General features: G+C 42.7%; 1 protein-coding gene across 1 annotated transcript in view; it reads left to right on the top strand.

Annotated features, from left to right (window-relative positions):
* Positions 1-1,554: 1,554 nt before the first annotated feature.
* The window catches only part of LOC148542844 (protein argonaute-1), a 99,321-nt gene continuing 80,884 nt past the window's right edge, over positions 1,555-19,991 (top strand). Inside the window, exon 1 of the mRNA XM_088460617.1 lies at positions 1,555-1,661. Within this exon, the coding sequence (XP_088316743.1) occupies positions 1,637-1,661 (25 nt within the window). The 5' untranslated portion in view covers positions 1,555-1,636. The remainder of the gene's footprint in view (positions 1,662-19,991) is intronic.

A 19,991-nucleotide genomic window follows, 5' to 3' on the forward strand; every position in this document is an offset into this window, starting at 1 on the left:
GGCAGTACTAGGGGGAAAGGAGGGGTAGGGGAAGGTAATACTGGGGGCATTACTTGGATTAGGGAGGGGTTAGCATTGCAGCTGGTGCAGAACTGAGGGTAGGGAGGGGGTAAGAATAGACAGCACATGGGATACAATTGATTTAGTTATCAGTCCACTGAATGCACCCTCCTACTGCCCCTATGTAGGAATGGTACCTTAAGTAGCTGCTCTCGGGCAGTATCTTCTTAGTCACAATGTCTGGCTGGGTGCAGCGATATGGCGTGGTGTCTGCTACGCGGTGATTGGCTGGAGGGCACGCTGCCTGGTGATTGGCTGGAGGGCACGCCACCCAGTGATTGGCTGGAGGGCACGCCGCCCGGTGATTGGCTGGAGTGCACGCCGCGTGGTGATTGGCTGGAGAGCACACCACGCGGTGATTGGCAGGAGGGAATGCAGCGCAGGGATTGGCCGGAGGGGACGCCGCGTGGGGATTTGACCGGAGAGAACTCCACCATGCAGGGATTGGCCAGGAAGATGCCAGACATGCAGGGATTGGCAGGTGAAACGGCTGCAGCATACACAGCGCCAGCGCGTCCTGCAGGACCCGATCAGTTTTTAAAACTGGGTCCGCAGGTTGCTGTAGCGCGTAAAAAAGCGCTATAGCGCGTATTTGGCGAACCCTGAAGCACGTTAAACGCATTATATAACATCATATGTAACTATGATGTGTGTATATAATTTAATGTGTATTATGCTCCAGCGACACCTGTAATGTATTCTCAGGTTTGTTTGAGGGTGGGGGCCCCATACCGGTATCTTGCCTAGGGCCCCATGAGGTCTAAATGCGGCTCTGGACACACCCATAACACGCCCATGAGGCAGACTTTTTATCTTCTAGTCACTTCCCAGTCACTGCCTATGAACGCCCATCACTTTTCCGCCCATTTGTGATACCATCTCTGTAACATCCATTATTCACCCATTGCCTTCCCCTTTGTTCTTGTTTTTTTTGTAAACAGTCTTTTAATAACCCAGCATCATTTTATTACTGTCTTTTTCCCAATTGTAAACTGCAATGGAATTTACTGGTGCTATAAAAGTAAATGATATCTATAACTTCTGGTCCCACTACAAAGAATATGATTCCTCAGCAGGGTGGTGGTGCCCCTAGACTAGAGCTACTGATGCCAGGCAACCTGTTCCCTCCTAAATAACCTCTGGCTGCACAGTCTGGTCTGTCGGTGTATGGACAATGTTAGTGAAGTAAGCCCGTAAACTGATCATCAGGGAAGTTAATAAAAAAGCCACCGAGAGTCTGCAGTGAGGAATGGAGGACTCGGAGGAGAGGATACTGGAAAGAACCACAGAGCGGAGCCAGGGAGCAGAGGGAAAAGGGGGCGGTAGGAGCTGCCGTAATCCATATAAGAGAGCTGACCCTGTCTGCGTGTGCACATGCGGCTTTTAAATAAAGTTGTTTGCGAACAAAATAGGTAGCTGAGCTGTGTGATTGGCCAGACTGGGGGAGTGCAGGTGCGCAGGCGCGGGCATGCTGGAGGCTTAGGGAAGGGAACACACAGGCAGCAGCTGCAGCGGAGCAGCCGGGGACCGGGCTACCACCTTGTACGCTGGGGCTGGGAGCAGCTGGGTGCATGGGATGGAAGTAGGACCTTCTGCACCAGGTGAGCCATGGGCCGGGTTGCTGTGCTAGCGGCAGTAAGGGAGCGCACTGTGGTGGGGAGGAGAGAGTCTGTAACAGACTGCAACTAATGCTCCCGGAGAGTCCCCCTAAAAAATGTTACCATTGGGGGTGATTGTTGCATGGGGACGGGGGACGTGGCTGGTCCCTGCGTGCCGTATACCGGGACACACTTTTTTTTTTTTTTTTTTACAGCTGTAGAAACTTTGCTTATTTGGGAAGTTGCCGGCGTCCGTCCTGGGATGCTGTCACAACTGCCTGTAAATGATGGAGAGCTCTGACCTGGGAGACCTGTCCCCGACACTGCACACTGACCTATCCCAGGCAGGGAGAGCCGCACCGCGAAATGGGCATGGAGGTTATGCGATGTTGGTTTTGAAGTTGCAGTGGGAGCTCCTGAATGGGACCTGTGACTCTGGTTGGAGGGTGGATCTGGGCTGGGACGTAGATTTACATTTAAGACCAATAGTAATTTATGGCAGCATACTTCGTTTTGTAGCACAGTGATACGAATATGCCGCTGGTATTTAATAGAACCTTATTGCCTGCCGAGGTCCAGAAGTGTCTCCCTCCTCTGCAGCGTTCTCAGCTGACTTTTCGGTAGCATAACATTGGCACCGAGTTGCTGACTAATGCCCATGCACATAGAGCCTGATTCAGAGATGGATGGAATTGCACTGCCTCACATAAGCGGCTGTGCAATTCTGTCCATTTAAAATGCATCTGCGTCCGAGATCGCAGCCTGGTATCACCATCGGAAGAATTGCGACCACCGGCCGCAATTGTTGTCTCTTTGGCCAGGCTGCGGTAGCTGAAGCTTACTGCATCATGATTGGGTCCTGGCAGCTTGCGAGGCCAGGAAGTCTGTGTGCACCTAGTACTGCAACCTGCTGGTGACTCAGTAAAGCCTAGAAGTATTCCCCGGGTCCCTATTGCCAGTTGGGACCGTACTACTAACATCATCTGTAGATGGCATAAGCGTAAGCAGTAATTAACAGTGGTAAGCTGAGCTTACTACTCTTTGCTAAATATGACATGGATAGCATAACCCCTTTACCAAGTGCTAAAAGGGTTATTACTTGTTCTTAAATAGAGCACATTGACTCTGTAAATTTCTCTGCACGTCCCCCATCGGGGGCAAGCTGTGTTTCTCCTCTTTGTTGTGTTACCTCTGGAGGCTGCCAGGAGGTATGTGAAAGAGGAATACACAGGTCAGAGAAGAAAATCTCTGTGACCATGTGTGTTTCTAAAAAATACTGATTTACACCCAGCGCCTGCCTTCCTTGGAGCTCTCAAGTCCAGCGCCTGCCTTTCTTGGAGCTCTTGCGCCCTGCACTTCCTGGAGCTTTCGCGTCCAGCGCCCTGCTCTTTCTGAAGCTCTTAGGAAAGTTAAATTGCAACCTATGTATGTAACCGAGCTATCTGCCAGCGTTTGCGGCAATGTGTAAACCTTTATGGCATTCTATTCTAAACATTTGTATGAATCCTGCAAATGATAGCTGTCATTTAAAATAAATAAATAGGAATCTGGTTTCCTTTTAGTTTGTAAAATTTGTTTTGCAAGTTCTGGTTACATGTATACATCTTTAATTACAGATGTATTCATCAGTCGTCATAACCTTGAATTACAGGTGTATTCATCAGTTGTCATAACATTATATTATATCTAGGTACAGACCAATAATATTTTCTTAAATTTGCAGTCCTAATGTCACATAAGTAATTTAACAAAGAAATGCTAGTTATTTTAAAGCACAAAAAAAACGGCTTCACTAACAGCAGACAGTCTCTGTGATAAATTAAGAGCAAGGAATTCCAAGCTTATACCCCTTTCACACAGAAAAGCAAATTGCCTGGTCAAGCATTTGGACCCGGTAATTAGCGGATCAGGCCGGGTCGTAATTCCTGGGACTTCAACCCTGGATTTTACCAGGTTCTTAAGCTGGCCACACACTAGAACAACTTACATCCAACCAGCCAACTTGTTGATTGGTTGGAATGAAAATCTGGTAACGTATGGGAGTAACTGATGATCAGCAATTTGCTTCTAAATGCCAGAAAACAGATGAAAACGGTCATTCAGACAAGTTTGTTAAATGTTTGATCTAAACTATTTGTTCAAACAACAGTTTTGGTCCATTTTCCGGCATTTGGGATCAAATTGCTGATTGTCATTTACATTCATTCCTTACCAGGTTTTCATTCCAACCAATCAACTAGTTGGCTGGTTGGACAGATAATCTTTAGATGTGTGGCCAGCTTTAGTCTCGGGAATTGCGACCCTGGTTGACACTATCGTACAGAATAAATTTTTCCCATGTTGATTACCGGGTCCAAATGCTTGACCTGGCAGTTTACTTTTTAAATGTGAAGGGGAGTACAGACTGGGACTGGCATCAAATGCCAGGTTTTTGTATTTATTCTGTGTGAAAGTGGTGTGGTATTAAGGTGCCCATACACTGTAAGATTTGTTACCAAATATGGACAGTTTCAACAGGTTGTACAGACCAATCTTATGAAAATAGGTGTTTTTTGTATGTTCTGCAACTCCGTTGCGTGTCCTCGCCGTCCTCTAGTTGGATCACAGATCAGATGGTTTTGCAGAGAGATCTACGATCTTTTGATTACAATGTTATACACTGCTATGCATCTTATCCTATGGTCGTAACGATCAATCGTACATCATTTGACCACATCTTATGAAAAATTTCAAGGGAAGAATTTCAATGGCAATTGTACAACACATCTTACCAACTTTGAATTGCACCGTGTATGGGGGGCTTTAGTGTGATTCCTGAGTTGTGCTAAAACATAAACTCATACCTTACCACTGACCTGTCGCCCTGAACTTCAGGAGTTAATTAGGTGGTTAGAGCCTGGCATATCTTGCCTTCCATCAGGCGAACTGTGTTGTTACAGAACAGTCTCTTTCCAAAGTTGTTGGGTTCATGCCAAATGCCTCTATTACTGTATAAGAGAAGCAGAGTTAGGCTTGTAGTATACTGTGAACATGTCTGATTTAGGGAAGCGATCTTTGCTGTATTGATGGTTACATTTGTAGAATTCTAGTTTACAGAAAATGTTAAGTGTAATCCTGTATTTACAGAATACTGTATAACATGCTTATTCCACAACACTTTACAAATAGTTATACGTTGAATGTATCTTTATTAAAATACATGAACACACAATGAAATGGATGAGGTAATAATTTTCTGTAACTTTAGGCTCATACACACTAAACGATATGCTCCATGAGTGATATCGTCAGTGTTTGTCCTTATACTGCCGGCCAAATGATGTGCATACACACTAAACGATATCGTTCAGTGGCGTCATCCTGCCAGATCACCAAACAGGCATTTCCTGATGATATCGTCAGATTGACCTGCATGTTCGGACGACAGCAGACATCGTTATCATCCTGCGGGAGCGTACATCATTGGTTGTTCGGACCATACACACTAGACGATATGAACGATATCATTTAACGTTATCGTTCACTTTTATCATCTAGTGTGTACGCGGCATTACTGTCTCTGTTGCATTTTATTTATGGAAGTAATTTTTCCTCTTTAATTGAAGTTTTATTATTGCACAGTGTATTACTACATTAAACTATACTACAAATATAACTACAGCCATGGCCAAAAGTTTTGAGAATGACACAAGTATTGGTTTTCAGTCTGCTGCTTCAGTTTTTATGATGGCAATTTGCATATACTCCAGAATGTCATGAAGAGTGATCAGAGGAATTGCAATTAATTGCAAAGTACCTCTTTGCCGTGGCAATGAACAATGAACTTAATCCCAAAAACATTTCCACTGCATTTCAGCCCTGCCACAAAAGGACCAGCTGACGACATGTCCGTGATTCACTTGTTAACACAGGTGAGAGTGTTGACGAGGACAAGGCTGGGGATCACTCTGTCATGCTGATTGGGGGCCTGATTCGGAGCCGCTCGTAAGCGGCCGCTCGTTCGCTCCGAGCGATGTTTGTCCAACTGCGCATGCGTACGGATTGTAATACGCATGCGCGAACCAGTCAGTGCGGCCGAAAATCGTTTGTTAGCTAGATAGCGAATGCCTGCTATTTTGAGTGACAGAATGAGGCGTATGTGGGTGGTAACAGGGGAAGGTGCTTGAAAACGGGGAGTGGAGATCCGAACGCAGGCGCGCTTAAAGGTCAAAACGGGCGTTTTATGGGTGTGCATAATTAATACAGCAGCGTCACTGACCACGTCACTGGGTTATTTTATAGCCAGAACTGCTCGCAAAATTGTGGTAGCAAAAACCAACCACAAGAATAGCGAGCAGTTCATACCCTGGTCGATGTACTCGATTAATCTAATAAATAGCGGACATGACGTAGGATGTGAGCGGCCAGGAGGCGTTTTTATCAAAAAAACGACTGCATGTTTTGTTCGCTCGTTCAGACATAGAGGCGGCAACAGACCGCAAAGAGTGAACGGTTCATTTGAATAGCCACCCCTTTTTCTGAACGAGCGAGCGCAAATAGTGTCCGGCTCTGAATCAGGCCCTGAGTTAGAATAATAGACTGGAAGCTTTAAAAGGAGGGTGGAACTTGAAATCATTGTTCTTCCTCTGTTAACCATGGTTACCTGCAAGGAAACACGTGCAGTCATCATTGCTTTGCAGAAAAAGGGCTTCACAGGCAAGGATATTGCTGCTGGTAAGATTGCACCTAAATCAACCATTTATCGGATCATCAAGAACTTCAAGGAGAGAGGTTCAATAGTTGTGAATAAGGCTTCAGGGCGCCCAAGAGTGTCCAGCAAGCGCCAGGACCGTCTCCTAAAGTTGATTCAGCTGCGGGATCGGGGCACCACCAGTGCAGAGCTTGCTCAGGAATGGCAGCAGACAGGTGTGAGTGCATCTTCACGCACAGTGAGGCAAAGACTTTTGGAGGATGGCCTAGTGTCAAGAAGGGCAGCAAAGAAGCCAGTTCTCTCCAGGAAAAACATCAGGGACACACTGCTATTCTGCAAAAGGTACAGGGATTGGACTTCTGAGGACTAAGGTAAAGTTATTTTCTCTGATGAATCCCTTTTCAGATTGTTTGGGGCATCTGGAAAAATGCTTGTCCGGAGAAGGAAAGGCGTGTGCTACCATCAGTCCTCCGTCATGCCTCAGTAAAGCATATTGAGACCATACAAGTGTGGGGTTGCTTCTTAGCCAAGGGAGTGGGATCACTCACAATTTTGCCTAAGAACACAGCCATGAATAAAGAATGGTACCAAAACATCCTCCAAGAGCAACTTCTCCCAACCATTCAAGAACGGTTTGGTGACGAACAGTACCTTTTCCAGCATGATTGAGCACCTTGCCATAAGCCAAAAGTGATAACTAAGTGGCTCGGGGAACAAAACATTGAAATTTTGGCTCCGTGGCCAGGAAACTCCCCAGACCTTAATCCCATTGAGAGCTTGTGGTCAATCCTCAAGAGGCGGGTGGACAAACCAAAACCAACAAATTCCGAAAAACTCCAAGCATTGATTAGGCAAGAATGGACGGCCATCAGTCAGTATGTGGCCCAGGGAATCTGTATGTAATGCCGGCGGCTAAATAGCCGCTGGAATCAAATACCGACAGCGGAAGACCGACGGTTCAAAATCCTGATGGGGGTGGTAAGTACCCTAACCCTCCCCTCTTCCTACCCTAACCCTCCTTTAGTGGTGCTGCTTAACCCTAACCTCCCCCTCATTGGTGCCTAAACGTAACCCTCCCGGGGGGTGCCTCAACCTAACCCTCCCTTAGTGGTGCCTAAATCTAACCTCCCCCCCTTAGTGCCTAACCCTAACCTCCCCCCATTGGTGCCTAACCCTAACCCCTCCTTCTGCTAGCCTATCCTTAAACCTCCCGGGGGGATGCCTAGCCCTAAGTCCCCCCGGGGTTCCTAAAGATAAGCCCCGCCTATCTTTAGTCCCATGTCGGGCTTTTAGTGTCGGGATTTTGGCGGCCGGGTTTAGCGGCCGCCGGTATCCGGGCTACATCCCGTGGCCCAGAAGTTGATTGACAGCATGCCAGGGCGAATTGCAGAGGTCTTGAAAAAGAAGGGTCAACACCGCAAATATTGACTCTTTGCATAAACTTAATGTAATTGTCAATCAAAGCCTTTGACACTTATGAAATGCTTGTAATTTTACTTCAGTATACCATAGTAACATCTGCAGAAAGGTCTAAAAACACTGAAGCAGCAAACTTTGTGAAAACCTATACTTATGTCATTCTCAAAACTTTTGGCCATGGCTGTACATAAAAGTAGCTAAGGACAACAGAATGAAATAATATTAAACTACTGTATGCTGAAACTTCTTTTGCATACTACAAGTATCTTAAGTCATTCTTGGTCCCTCTAAAGTTTGGATACTCACTGTAAAAGTAACATCCACAAGGGCGACCAGAGATAGTGTGGAGTTACATATATATATATATATATATATATATATATATATTTTTCACTTCCCAATTGAACTGCACACAGGACCAGACGTTCTCATAATGAGGTGCTCCCATTAAAGGCATACAGCCCAAAATGTAGAAAGATCCAAAAGAAAGAGGGCACTCACTGGGCTTCATACAAAAGTAGTATTCTTTTTTTATTTCAACTCAAGATCATACTGTATCGACGTTTCGGTCCACCAGGACCTTTATCAAGACCCAACAAAAGACAACAGCACAGCTTACCACCAAGGACCATGTTGAAATAAAAAGAATACTATTACTGTATGAAGTCCGGTGAGTGCCCTTTTTCTTTTGGATTTTTTATATATACACATATATAATTTTAAAATAAATACAGACATTGGGACCGGCACTCCATTTAGAAAAAACAACAACCGGTCTGCTAAAGCCATAAATAGCAGGCTGATTAGTAACAATCCAATACACTGGCAGCACTCCACGGATTTGTACATAACCTTCAAGCCTTTCACATCGTGCACATGGATTGCTGCCCGTGTATTGCTATATATATATCTATCTATATCAAGAGGAAAGATGGGGATAATGAGAAAACAAAAAAAGGTGGGAAAGCGGAGGTGAGGGGCTAAAACACAGGGATGACATAGATTTGTAAAAGATAAGTGTTTGAACTGTCAATATTTTTCTAAGGATCTTTTTTTTTTTTTTTTTTTTTTAATTTAAATCCAAACGTGCAGCAGTTTTGCATGAATCCTTTAGTCTAAAGCTGGATACACACCTTACGACGGTGGAAACCAGCAATGTGGTGGGTGATGTAACAATAAATTGCGTGTGTCATACACACTGCACAATCTGGCGTATGACGAAGCAATGTATCTTTACATGTAACTACACAGCGTCTACAGTGATGTCGTCCCTTCTCACGTGCAGCACAGCAGATAGGATGGTTCAGTGAACGACAGCCGGGAACGACAGATTGGGTGTACATACTATACCTTGTGTACGATATATATCATTTCGATCCGCGTATATATATCTTACGATACATCTTATGGCGTGTACCCAGCTTAAGACATTTCTGCCTAAGAAGGTGATGTCCTCTTTAGAAGTTTTGATACAAGTGGAGAAGATGTTCGTAGCAACCAGTCAGAAGCTAGGTGAACAGTTGCTATGGGCAACTTCATCTGTCCTCTTTAGAAGTTTTGATGCATCTCCCCTTAAGACTTAATGGGGGCGTTTCAATCCAGCGTGATGTGTACAGTATATTAAATAATATGATTGTTTGGCTTTGCTTAGACTTGTTTCATATACAATATTTTGATGTTTCTAGTGCAGTTGAGTCTAACTTGTTCCTACTGTGAACAATCTGATGCACGGACTGCATGTTTGTTGTAGCCCAGCACACTTCTACATTTTCTGAATATGGATGTTGTAGAGGAAATAAAATCACAGATGACTTAATTAGTACCTCAGTCAATTTGACTTAACCATCTGGACTCAAGCATGGATCTAAACACAATTATTTAAGTAGTATATGAGGTAGGTTATTATTGCTAATGCTTAAAATAGATATGTGAGACTGTTAATTGGTTCAAGTGACTGCAAACTAGTTAATCTAGCCATGACACCTGAAAATCGAGCAGCACGATTCATTATTCACTGAGGTCATTTGATTGGGTAACTATCTGGCCAATCATCACTTTAGTTGAGCAGCCAGATCACTTCTGGTTTCTTTGTAGCCAGATATGGTAGATAGAGGATGACTCGAATCAGACTTATAGCAATCATCTGTCTGCGTTGTGCGGTGTGTTTTAGTACCTGTAGAACCGTAATCTGAAATCAGGAGCATATTGGGGCAGTTGACACTACTCTGTCAACACTTCTCTTTGCAGTGTGTGGTTATTGTAATGTGTATGTGAAATATTTGTACCATAAAAGATAAGTGCAAACAAAAGTGCTTGTTGAGGTAGTACTGCTTTGACTAGCTTTTTGCAGGTGAGTAAGGAAGGGTTGGAGTAAAAACACATGCCATTTATAAACCTAAGGTCTGCGATTCAATTGTTGTAGTCACCCCCTGCTGGGAATCTATACAAATAGGCGCCCGACAGAGCAATTCAAGCACCTGGTTTAGCTGTGCACAAAGGCTAAACCTGTCTAAAAAAAAAAAGTGCCGTTTGGGCGGACAGACCACTATTAGGGTGTCAAACGCATTTCCTCTCGCACCTCAGGAGGCTGCGAGAAGAAATGCGTACCCCTGCAGCTTTGTTCGTATAGATGCCCAGCAGGGGGGGCATCTAAAACAATTGAATCACCCCCATTGTCTCTGAATTCAGAGTTTTAGCTTGGTCAGCATATTTTTGCCCATAAAACCTGTGAACCTGAGATGGACCTAGAAAAAGAAAGAACCCCAAAGTTTCCAAGTATCTCCATGCCTCTCCTGTGATATGTCACTTCCAACAATCTGGAAGTAGATGTCATTAGCTCTCCACTATCATTACTTCATAAAGTGATAATAAATGGTATTTTTTTTTTCTTTTTTTTTTTTTTTATCCTTCTCTTTTCTCGATCCTCTTTCCTCTCTAATTCTCATTGTCCCATCTAGTAGCCACTTTATTAGGTACACCATTCTAGTACTGGGAGGGACCTGTTCTTTTCCCCAAAACAGTCTGGAATGCTGGCATGGATTCAACAAGGTGCTGGAAACATTTCTTACAGATTTCGATTCATGTTGACATGACCGCATTATGCAGTTGCTGTGGATTTGTCTGCTGCAGTTTGACACCAAAAATCATCCTAAGGTCAAACTCTAGCCCTGATTCAGAGCCGGACGCTCTGACAGAGCGCTCGCTCTGAATCGGGGCCGTCCTTCTCTTTTTTTTTTTTTTTTAGAGCGGCCTCCTGGTCGCTTGCATAGCTGTGGGTGACCACTCACAGCTATAGCGAGCGGCCAGGAAGATGGTCGCGATGGTCAAGACCATCGGGCTTGCGACGAGACCCTTGCGGTAGGGTATCGTTGCCGCAAGCCCAAGAGTGCTTTTGGCTCTGACAGAGCCAAAAGCACTCCCACTGACATCACTTGTGATGTCAGTGGGGCCGGCCCTAGACGGTAGGCGTTCCCATGGGAACGCCTTCGTCTGGGCAGCCACACCCCGGCCCGCCCACCAAAGGGGGCGTACTGTCACTCAACGACCGCACACCCCCTTTGTAGCGAGACCCGGAGCGATGGTTTGCCCATCGCTATCCGGGTCTCGCGCATGCGCACGACAGAGCCGCCTCCGTCGTACGCATGCGCACTGGGCCAACATCGACCCACTTACGCTCACTCAGCGCTCGCGAGCGGGTCTGAATCAGGCCCTCTGTTCAATAACATTTCTTCCCCATTCTGTGTTTTGGTCTAACCAACTAAACCTCTTGATCATGTTTGTATGGACTCATGTTTATGCCTTCATTTGCTTCCACGTGTGTGTGTGTATGTGTATGAGTTTTTTGTGATATTGACACCAAAACCAAAAATATATATATAGATTTTATAAACTGACTTTTGGACCAAACATGATTTTGATCAAATTGTGGATGCCAATCTACCATGGCAAGGTGATTGACCTTTTTAAGAGGAGAACCTACAATAATGCGGTAATTACTATATTTGTGCCTTTGAAATACAAGTTATATTGGTAGGAGTCATGTTGCTCTGGTTAAAAAAAAGACACCTGTGGACATATGGGTGGAGTGCTTAGCCAATATTAATATGTCTGTCTGTCAAAGAAGTCTTATTTTATTAATGTCTGATTTGATTGAAGAAAAAAGACATTTAATGCTATTCTAGCTACTACATGGTGTAGTTGTAATATATATGTGAAGCTGACCAACTCATGTCAAAGTCAGGGGGAGGCAATTCATTTGTTTTCTGCTCTGCGATAATTAATGGGCGTACGACGGAGCAATTCAATTGTTGCTCCTTTTGGGTGCGACTACCACGGTAAACCTTTAGTCAAGCAGACAGAGTTAACATCCCTAACTCTCCCTGCATCTCACCTCTCTGGGCACACTGCCGCCCTATTGAGTCACTCACCTCCTCTAAAAACTAATGAGCTTTCTTTTCATCAAAAATTGACAATTACAGCTTCATTGTGTCACTATAAAAAACTTTTACACACCTACAACTATATCTACTTTTCCATCCTTCTGCTTTTATTATCTGGTGACATATCACCAAATCCAGGCCCCACACACGGACAGCGGATATACTATGGAATAAATATCCTGCAAACCTCACATGTCTCCCATCACCCTCCAAATCAATAAATGTGCCTTATAGAATTCACACTTGATCACAACTTATTATTTTACATCTGAACATCTCTTTACAGTAACTACTTTCACCAATTTCTACATTTACCTGAGACTGCTGGTTTATACGTTAACCAAACTCTCTAAATAGCCCTTCATGAAGTGGCTTCAGCTACCTGTCAGACTTCACGTAAACTGATATTACAGCCATGGCTTTCCACAGACACCTACATATACTGTCACTACACTGATATAACAGCCATGGCTCTCCAGACACCTACAAAAACTGCCTCTTAAAGTAGAATGTCAGTGGCGTAAATCTTAATTCAAATGACTTCCTCACATACTGTAAAATAGGAATCCAGCCATCTGTCAGCCTAACCCTCTGTCCCATGCTCACTGTCTACCCCATCCGTGTCACCCCTGTCTGTCTGCCCATCCCCTTTAGAATGTAAGCTCTCACGAGCAGGGCCCTCTTTCCTCTTGTGCTTATCCTTTCTTTACTTATACTATCTGCTCTATACTCAAAAGCACCTAACCCGTGACTTTTGCCATCCTGCTTCTGTTGCAGCAGTGTTTATATACCATGTACTTGTCTTGTAGTGTCTTAAACTGTATGACACTGTTTTCTTGTTCTGCTCAACTGTTTATGTACCATGTAAGGCGCTGCGGAACCCTTGTGGCGCCATGTAAATAAAGGATAATAATAATAATAAATGTGCGAATGTCTTGGTTTTAGTCGGCCACGCTAACCAGTTCTTTTACACATAACGAATATGCCCCTAAGAGAGTGACTCAATTATGTTGTTGCTCCTTATCCCCCATCTAAACAGTTGGGATGATATTCAATTGTTTGTTTTTTCCCGCATGTCACACCCAAATAGATCGCCTTTAGCCATGTAAAACAGCCAAACCCGGTCTGTTTTGGTGCGAAATTCATGAAAAATAGAAGGACAAGGGCATATTCAATTGTTGTAACGCCTGTCTAAAGGGCTGGGGAGCTATGCAATTGTTTTGGGTTACCCGCTGTGACGCTTTGCTCTTGGTGGATTTTTGCTTGCACCCTCCTGAGGTGTAAGCAAAAATCTGAGTAGAGTAGGGCTGTGGGGAGTAGTTGCGAGCACCAGGCACTCCTTAACTTCAGATCGCTCGGCACTTAGCACAGGAGAAGTCGCTTAATGCAGCTAATCCTGTGCGTTACAGCGTGAAATTGCGGCTGTAGTGACCAGCGCCGGGCTGGTTGCACAAACAATTAAATTAGCTCCCAGCCACTTTAGACTAGAGCTAATTCTCTTAAACCAGTGGTTCTCAAACTCTGTCCTCATGACCCCAAACAGGTCACTTTTTCCAGGTCACCTAGCAGGTGCACAGGTGTATTCATTACTCACTGAAACATTTTAAAAGATCCACAGGTGTTTCAGAATCTGTGTCTAAAGGGCGGTATCCACTAGACGATTAAGATTAACGATAAAATCGTTCGATCATCGTTTGAACATCATTTGAAAATTTGGTCTTTTAGACATCTATCATCGTTCAAACATCCTGGTCAACCTGACGATATCGTCAGGTTCAGCATGTTTGCAGATGATTGATTGTGCCTGCACTGAACGACATTGTTCAGCGTGGGCACCCTGCAGTGTAGTGAACGACTGAACGATAACTATATCGTTATCGTTCAGTCTTTTCACTGTCGGGTAGTGGATACCCGCCTTTAAACAATTGAATTGCCCCCTAAGGGTATCGCCTGACACGAGTTGGACAGGAAAGGGTGGTATGAGACAATAAGGGTTTAGTAATAAAATAAAAAAATAATAATAAATAGAAGTGATGTATCAAATGGTTGTAAAACAATAAATAAATGAAAACTGGTGCAAGAGGGGGATGTACAAATAGTGTAAACAAAGATATTGCTACTCTGCGCTCACCCATGACATTCTTAATGCTTTTCTAAGCTCCTTCAAGAAATAGTATGTACAGTATATGGGCAGACACTTGTGGGCACCTGAACATTACACCAATATGTGCTTATTGAACATTTTGTTCCATAGGCATTAATTCAGAGTTTGTGCCTCCTTTGTTGCTGTAACAACCTCTATTCTTTTGGGAAGACTCGCCAGTAGATTTTGGAACATGGGTGTGGGACATTTATTCAGCCATTACAGCAGAGGTTCTTAAACTGTCTTCAAGGCACCCTAACAGTCCAGGTTTTAAGGATAGCCATGCTTGACCACAGGTGACTTAATTGCTACCTCAGTCGATTTGATTTAACCACTTGTGCTCAACCATAGATATCTCTAAAACCTGAACTGTTGGGGCGCCTTGAGGACCGCGTTCGGGAACCTCTACACTATAGCATTAGTGGAAATCGACACTGATGTTGGGAAATGAGGACTGGCTTGCAGTCATTATTCCAATTCATCCCGATTGCGTTGGATGGTGTTGAAGTCGGCTCTGTGCTGGCCAGTCATGTTCTATCACATCAAAATCTGGAAACAATTTTTTGATTGAACTTACTTTGTGCATGGGGCCTTGTACTCGGCCGCTCGGTCATGGAAACCCAATTCCTGACCAACTGTTTTTGTACTGACATTGTATTCTGCTTCCAGAGGCAGTTTGGAACTCTGTAGTAGGTGTTACAATGATGGACAGACCATTTTTATGTTTCTCGCCTTTCAGCGCTCAGTGGTTCCTTTCTGTGAGCTTGCGTGGCCTACCACTTTGAGTTGTTATTACTAGTTGTTTTCCCTTCATAATAACAGCATTTACAATTGACATTTACAGCTCTAGCAGGGCAAGTATTTGACAACTTCATTTGCTTGAAATATGTCATTGTATAATAGAGCAATTCAGTACCACCTATTATACTAGTAATTGCAGATTGCATGGCTGTATGATTGAGGAGCAAGCCAGGGCATAGCGGGAATGGACTGACAGAGGTGTATAATCAATCAGTGGTTTCCCGGTAATGGTGTGGCAAATTGAGTGAACCATGGTGTATAAACTGTATGGTACTTGGTAATGACATTGTTAAGAAATCCAGTAATACATTTCATTTGGGACACAAACCTCTTGTTTAGTAGGGGGATCAGGTTTTTCCAGTAGCATGCAGCCTGGTATCTCACTGCGCACGCAACGTGAAGTATCAATTTGACATTTGTTGTGGAAAGTGTGGGGTAGAAAGCAGAGTAAGAAGTGTGCTCAAGGAGTATAGTGTGTCCTGTGGTGGCAGTTATGAGGGACACTACCATAGACAATAATGGGGTGATTTTGGGGCATGACCACTAGGTGTGAATGAAGGTGCCTGGTTGCCCACACTGTCTCCAGCAGAGAGCAAATACGCTAGGGTACATCTTGTGTAGGTTGTCTGGGACCATGTACCATCTGGTGAGAACCTTGTAGGCATTCTTTTGCATGGCGACACTGATTATGGATTTTAGGGTTGTGGAGCATATCATGTTACAGTCGGCAGATGAAGCAACAATCTAAAGGATGATACATTTAGTAACATTCCATGGGAGTCTGATGTGGGATTGCGGGAAGAGAGAGCAGACAAAATGGCGGATTTGCAAGAATTGGTAAAATTTAACAGAATTTAGCCTGTATTTTGTAAAAGCCAAGGGATGAACATTTTTACCGTTTTGTTTTTGAGTGTGAAAAAACAAATTCAATATTTTATCATTGATTTAAAAAAAATAAAAATCTAATGCAGAAGGTTTCTTCCTACTTGTGTACGAATGAAAGTAGCAAAAATGAGGAAAGCACCTAACTTTAATTAATTGTTATTCAACATTGTATGTTTTTGAGAAACAGTAGGTTAAGGTGCATACACACACAACGATTTAGTTAATGAACGATTTTAGTAAATGATTTTCTACCTTGAAAAAATGAACTAAAATCGTTTACTAAAGTTGTTCATTTACTATGTTCATTTAAATGTAATGAACGATTTTTGCATATTCCCTTACTGAAAATCGTTGAGTTGACAAGTCTGACTGAACTACAAACGTGAACGCGCATGAACGAAAATCGTTCATCGTTTGACTCAGAAAGTGAACGATTTTTACAAACGATTATCGTTAAACGATATCGTTTAACGATAACCGTACAAAAAAATCATTGTGTGTGTGCACCTTTAGTAGTATTTAGAAAATAACTAGATCCATTGATGAGAGAAGATGATGATGATTTTGAATATAAATGGCTTTAGAGAGGAAAAAAAAAAAGCTGGATGACTCCATGGTAGTTTTTATAGAAGTCGAAATTCTCAGAATATCATTATACTATTTCTTATCACTTAAGTGCCTAAGTATTTATGTTGGTCACATATACAGATGGTTAGCATTACTGCCTCACAGTACTGAGGTCGTGGGTTCGATACCCACTATGCCCCTAACTGTGTGCACTTCGTATATTCTCCCTGTGCTTCCGTGGGTTTCCCCCGGGTACTCTGGTTTCCTCCCACACTCTAAAAATATACAAATATACTCGTAGGTTAATTGGCTCCTAACAAAATTACCCCTAGTGTGTATGTGTGTCTGTGAGAGCATGTGGTAGGAAATATAGAGTGTAAGCTCCACTGGGGCAGGGACGGATGTGAATGGCCAAATATTCTCTGTAAAGCGCTGTGGAATATGTGTGTGCTATATACTGTAAATAACTGGTAATAAATAAATAAAATGAACCTTAGCTGTCTTTTGGAATACCTTGTATCTGTGCTGCACGTCTAATGATGCATACACACGGTCAGATTTGTCAGATGAACGATTTCATCCACGATGAATGATTGAACGATTTCTGACAGTATTAAAATTAATGAAATCGTTAAAATCTGACTGCAAACACATCAGATTTCAGAGATCGTTATCTGACATGCGGGAACGCGCATCATTCCTCGATGCATTCCCCACATGTCAGATATGAACGATTCAATGATTTTTACAATAGTTATCGTTCATATCTGACACAAAATCTGACCGTGTGTATGCACCATAAGAGTGTATTTAAGGCTATAAATCTCATGCATATCCTCTAGAGAAATCTAGTTCTAGTCTGTCTATTTAGAATGTTTGAATTTATATATTAATAAAGATATAGCCAGATTAGTATTGGCCATTCACAAGATGAGGGCCTATTTCTACCATTACTTTAAGTCTAAATTTATGCTGAGTAGTACCACAACTAAAATTTGCCTTAAATTAGCTGTGCTATGTTTATATTAGGGATTTTGCATGTAGACTTGTATGTAAAAATTAGGTATTACATTAAAACTCAAGGGTTCTGATCATTGGTCTCATTCCAAATATGAACTAGGACAACATTCTTGAAAACCACTGTATGCTTTTGATAGCTCTTCATTACACTTTACTTACTAGATCTGAAGGCTTATTAGGTCTGATTATATTGCTAACTGGACTCCATTTTTAAAAAATTCACTTTTTGTTTTTGCAATAAAAGCAAAGAGCCTCCACTAAGGCGCCCTAACCGTAATTTCTTCTGTGAGGCTAGTTTATACCAACTGAAGCCATCCAGAAAATGTTATGATGTTTGACAGATTTCTTATGAATTATTGACCTTTATAGAGTGCCAACATATTACAAAGCACTTTGCAGATAATTTTTTTTTTTCTCTTTCTTCCACGTTCACATCAGTGTATGCCCCAGTGGATCTTACAGTCTAAATTCTCTGCAATGCAAATGCAGATACACAAACATCCTCTTACAAGAGTGCTTAGGCCAGGTGTAGAAACCCAGAGCAGCCCACAGAAAATCCTAATAAACATGAACTTCCATATAAAATTATTCCCATGTTGTGTGTGTGTGTGTGTGTGTATGTATGTATGTATGTATATATATATATATATATATATATATATATATATCTATAGCTCTTTTCCTCTACATTCCTTTTCTGTTTATTTTTAACTGATTTTACTACAATATTTTTGTAAGACATTATTTTTTTTACTTTATATGGCTTAATTTTTATGCACATGTCGTGATTCCTGGGATTAGGTCAAATATAGTCTTCCATAACAAAATACATTTCCAAATTTTCTTAAAAAATAATCTAAAACTGGATGTCTATATATGCGTCATTTATTCAACATTAAAATACATTCTTTACAAAACATAATAATAAATAACCTAATGGAGTGAATAATCTGCTAGCAATAATAAATAGGGTATAGATAGAAAATCACAAAAGTGTGTCCTAGAATAACCTTCCATAAAATGTCTGTATAACACATATATAGAATAGTACAATCATCATATAAATATAAAAGCAATTCAAGAAGCAGCCAGATGTGCCCATGTAAAGCTATGCTATTAGGAAAATATCATAAATTCAGTTTATGTAATGCCCTTTCTGGCATCTGCCAGGTCATCTCAGCAGCCCTCTCCTGTTATACTTGCTTCACATACACTAGTATAGCCACCACCTCCTCCTAGGCACACACCAACCCTGCTGAGTGCTACCTGCACACTTGGCCACCTCTTGCTGCATTAACAGTATACAATGATCGACAAACATCTCCAATACATCAAGCACCTTCGAAAGCAGAGATTGCTGACTGACTGATTGTCTTTAGCTCCTTGTACAGTAGACAGTAGGGGTATTATGTAATGCAGTTCCTGATTGGCTGTGAGCGCGCCACACAGTAATGATGTCACCACACAGTGTGCTCCCAACCTATTAGTGACTGAGAACAACTGCATCATTGGGCAGCTGGGAGAACCTGAGAGCACAAAAACTGAGAAGGTTAGTATTATTCCACTGCCCCTGGCCCAGTGTGTTTTCAATCCCATAATACTCGGGATTTAATTAATCTAATCTCAGGTATTTTTGGGACTCTAGTGACCATTCAGGAGAGGTAACAGTGGGGTGGCTACAAAAACACACCTGTTTTCTGGGCGTGCTCTAGACCACAGGTTATCAAACTCTGCCCTCAGGACCCCAAACAGTACATGTTTTCCAGGTCTCCTCACAGAATCATAAGTGAAATAATTAGCTCCACCTGTGGGTCTTTTAAACTATGTCGGTGAGTAATGAGTACAGTTGTGCACCTGCTGGGTGACCTGGAAAGCGTAACCTGTGTGGGGTCCTGAGGACTGCGTTTGAGAACCACTGCTATAGACAGTTTATAACCATTGTCTGAAAACAGTCTATGGCACACCACCCTGCATTCACAGAGGAAAGGAAACCCTGGCCATGCATGTGCAGAAGACAAATGACCTGTGAACCATTGGGTTCCCACCATCGACCATTGGTAGAACATATTGCTGATTGATGGCTAACCTTAGCTGTGTAGCCCTAATTGAGGGAATGCTGAGGCAACAGAAGTGCCCAAAAGCATGAGGGAAGAAAAAACCAAAACAAACAAAAAGAGAAAGAAATAGCTCTGAGTAACAGTTTGTGGAGTGTAAGAACTGAATATGAGTTGTGTATGCCGTGTCCCTATAACTGTGTAGATCAGGGGGGGCCTGCTAAAAGAAGGGGAATATGTTTGGAATGAAGGGCACTAGCAAGGCGATCTATATATTTTAATTTTGTGACCCAAGCAATGTGCGGGATAAGAGAA

This window comes from Taudactylus pleione, unplaced genomic scaffold (assembly GCF_031769625.1).
Source record: "Taudactylus pleione unplaced genomic scaffold, aTauple2 ptg000007l, whole genome shotgun sequence".
NCBI classification, from domain to species: Eukaryota; Metazoa; Chordata; class Amphibia; order Anura; family Myobatrachidae; genus Taudactylus; species Taudactylus pleione.